The 2489-nt window shown below is 35.0% G+C and overlaps 1 protein-coding gene across 1 annotated transcript in view; it reads right to left on the minus strand.

The window, feature by feature from the left end:
* LOC105313699 (uncharacterized) overlaps positions 1-870 on the minus strand; it is an 11138-nt gene extending 10268 nt beyond the window's left edge. Inside the window, exons 1-2 of the mRNA XM_011407338.1 lie at positions 847-870; positions 659-704 (exon numbers count right to left, since the gene is read on the minus strand). Of these exons, the coding sequence (XP_011405640.1) occupies positions 659-704; positions 847-870 (70 nt within the window). The remainder of the gene's footprint in view (positions 1-658; positions 705-846) is intronic.
* Positions 871-2489: the final 1619 nt, after the last annotated feature.

Genomic DNA, 2489 nt, shown 5'->3' on the forward strand with positions numbered 1-2489 from the left:
CAATGCTTTTGGGTAATATTCTTCATGCAGTGGTGTAGGATTTCTTACATCACCAGTTTGCAAGTATCCTCTTGTTCCTTTACTTTTTTCCAATTTAATCCTACTGCTTTTCCATTTTTAATGTTTTTTTATTTACTTGTAGATTGTAAACAAAAAAAATTAACAGTAAATTTTTTACATGAATTTTCATTATGTATAACAGAAATAGCACAATTACATGTAAATAGACCTAAGCACAAGTAACATTTTCCTTCACATCATTTATTTGGGGTTCCATGCATACAAAACCAAGACTCTAATAATGGGCAGTTTTATTCAGCTACAATACACTTTCATCTTAGAAATAAAAGTGACAATATAATAATATTTCAAGCATTATAACCAATCACAGAATCAATATACAATACAACTGACACTGCTTGGACTCCTATTTCCATGAAATGCCAGGTTCTTTGGTGGCCACAGCAACTCCATTTTTACAATTTCTGTAGATACAATTCTAAACAAGAGGATTTTTAATTGTTTATTTGATAAAGCATAAAAAGTTCAATAAAGTAGCAAATATAATTAGTAATCATTACTATTTAAGTAGTTTCAAGGAAGATATATGCCTTTTAAACTGCCTCATTATAGCCAGCCATTGTTCAGTTACGCCCACTTCCATGCAGACAAATCTCTTCCAGTTTGAGATGGTTACGACTCGACTGGAATAATGCAGAAATGGTCATATGTCATGAGTTAGGTAAGTTTCAATGTTCTATAAAGACATATTTACTTAGTATTTTTCAGTAAACCTTCCATGTAAACGGATTATTGTGAATATATTGAGTTTAATTCAGTTGCTACCTTCACACTCTTTTGAGCAGACATCGCACTTGTATACACGATACACGAGTATCTACACAAAATCTTAGGCTAAAGTAGATAGTGGTAGATATTGGAGAGCAACCTAGAATATTCTCATTTATTTTTAGATATTTTCGTGTATTATGCCATAAACATTCTAATAATACAATTGTACAAAATTTCTGTGTCCACATGGCATAATGGCAGATGAGAGAATAGAATACGAAGAATTCTTTACAATTCCACAGCAGCCTTCTACAAACAAAGACAGTATAGCTAAATGTAAAATCTGCCAAGGATATAGAAAATACACACTTAATTCCAAGAGGAATCTTTTACAACATCTCAAAAAATGCATGGTCAGCTGCTTGAAGAGCATTGTACCCGGAGATGTCAGTCAACCAGTTCAGTCCAATCTAGATTTCAAGAAGATGGCACATACCAGAGAAAGCAACCGGATTTCAAAAATCAGGAGGTTATTTTAACTTCAATTGTGAAGAATCTCTGTGGGCATGGTTGGATGCCAGTCACAATAGTGGTGAAGCCATGGTTTAGGGATTTCATGAAAGATGTGGAACCTCGATTTAAAAATGCGTCTAGAAGATCTGTCAACACTAAAATAAGTGCATTAGCAACTCAAACAAGATCTCACTTTTTGAAAGAACTTGCGGCTATAGCTAAACATGGACTACAACCCTCTGTTACTTTAGACTTTTGGACGGGAAGGGATAGCCAAAGTTTTATGGGTTTTATTATATACTATGTATGTGACAAGCAGCTCAAGCACACTCTTCTTTGTTTTAAAGAAGTTCCATCTCCACATACAAGTGACAATATAGTTTCTTTTTGAAGATCTGCTTGATCGTTATGAAAACAGTTGTTTCCAAATTATTACCGACAACGCTGCCCATATGAAGTGTGCGTTTCTAACATCTCACGAAATAGCTACTCAAGAGATTGATGACGACGATGACGATGATGATGATGATGACATTGAAATTGATAATGAAGATCTAGAAGAATGCACACCTTATGAATTAAAGTATGATGGGTGGTTAGGGTGCACAGCTCACCAACTCCAGCTGGTAGTCCACGATGGCTATACTGAACTTACCTCATATCGAAGAGTAAAGGCAGCATTTATAGCAAAGCAAAAAGTGTCTGTTCTCTCTCTCACAAGTCAAGCCACTTAGCATATAATTTGTCTAAGATTCCAGTAGCTAACGATACTAGATGGAGCTCTCACTTAAGACAACATGAGGAACAAATCCTCAAAAATATGGATAACATCAATGAAGCATTAGAGAAATTCAAGTGGCCCAATTTGACTTTCTCTAGATCAGACAAAGAAAATCTTTCTTCTGTAGTGAAAGTGATGTCGTATTTTTCTCAAGCTACTGATATTCTTCAGTGTGAAAACACCAACTTCTAGTCATGTGATACCTGTGATTGATTCTTTGCAGAATGCTCTGAATGTATCGACAGAAGTCAAGCAGCTATTAATGCTTTGTGTTAACGGATGTTAAGCAGCTTGCAGCAGCGTTTTTCATACTTCCTTCAGATATATACCAAGTATCATCACTCTTAGATCCATCAATCAAGCTGTCCTTTACTGATACTGAATCTACTAATGGCAATAAATT

The sequence above is a fragment of the Amphimedon queenslandica genome, unplaced genomic scaffold (assembly GCF_000090795.2).
Source record: "Amphimedon queenslandica unplaced genomic scaffold, v1.1 AMPQUscaffold_13242, whole genome shotgun sequence".
Taxonomy (NCBI): Eukaryota; Metazoa; Porifera; class Demospongiae; order Haplosclerida; family Niphatidae; genus Amphimedon; species Amphimedon queenslandica.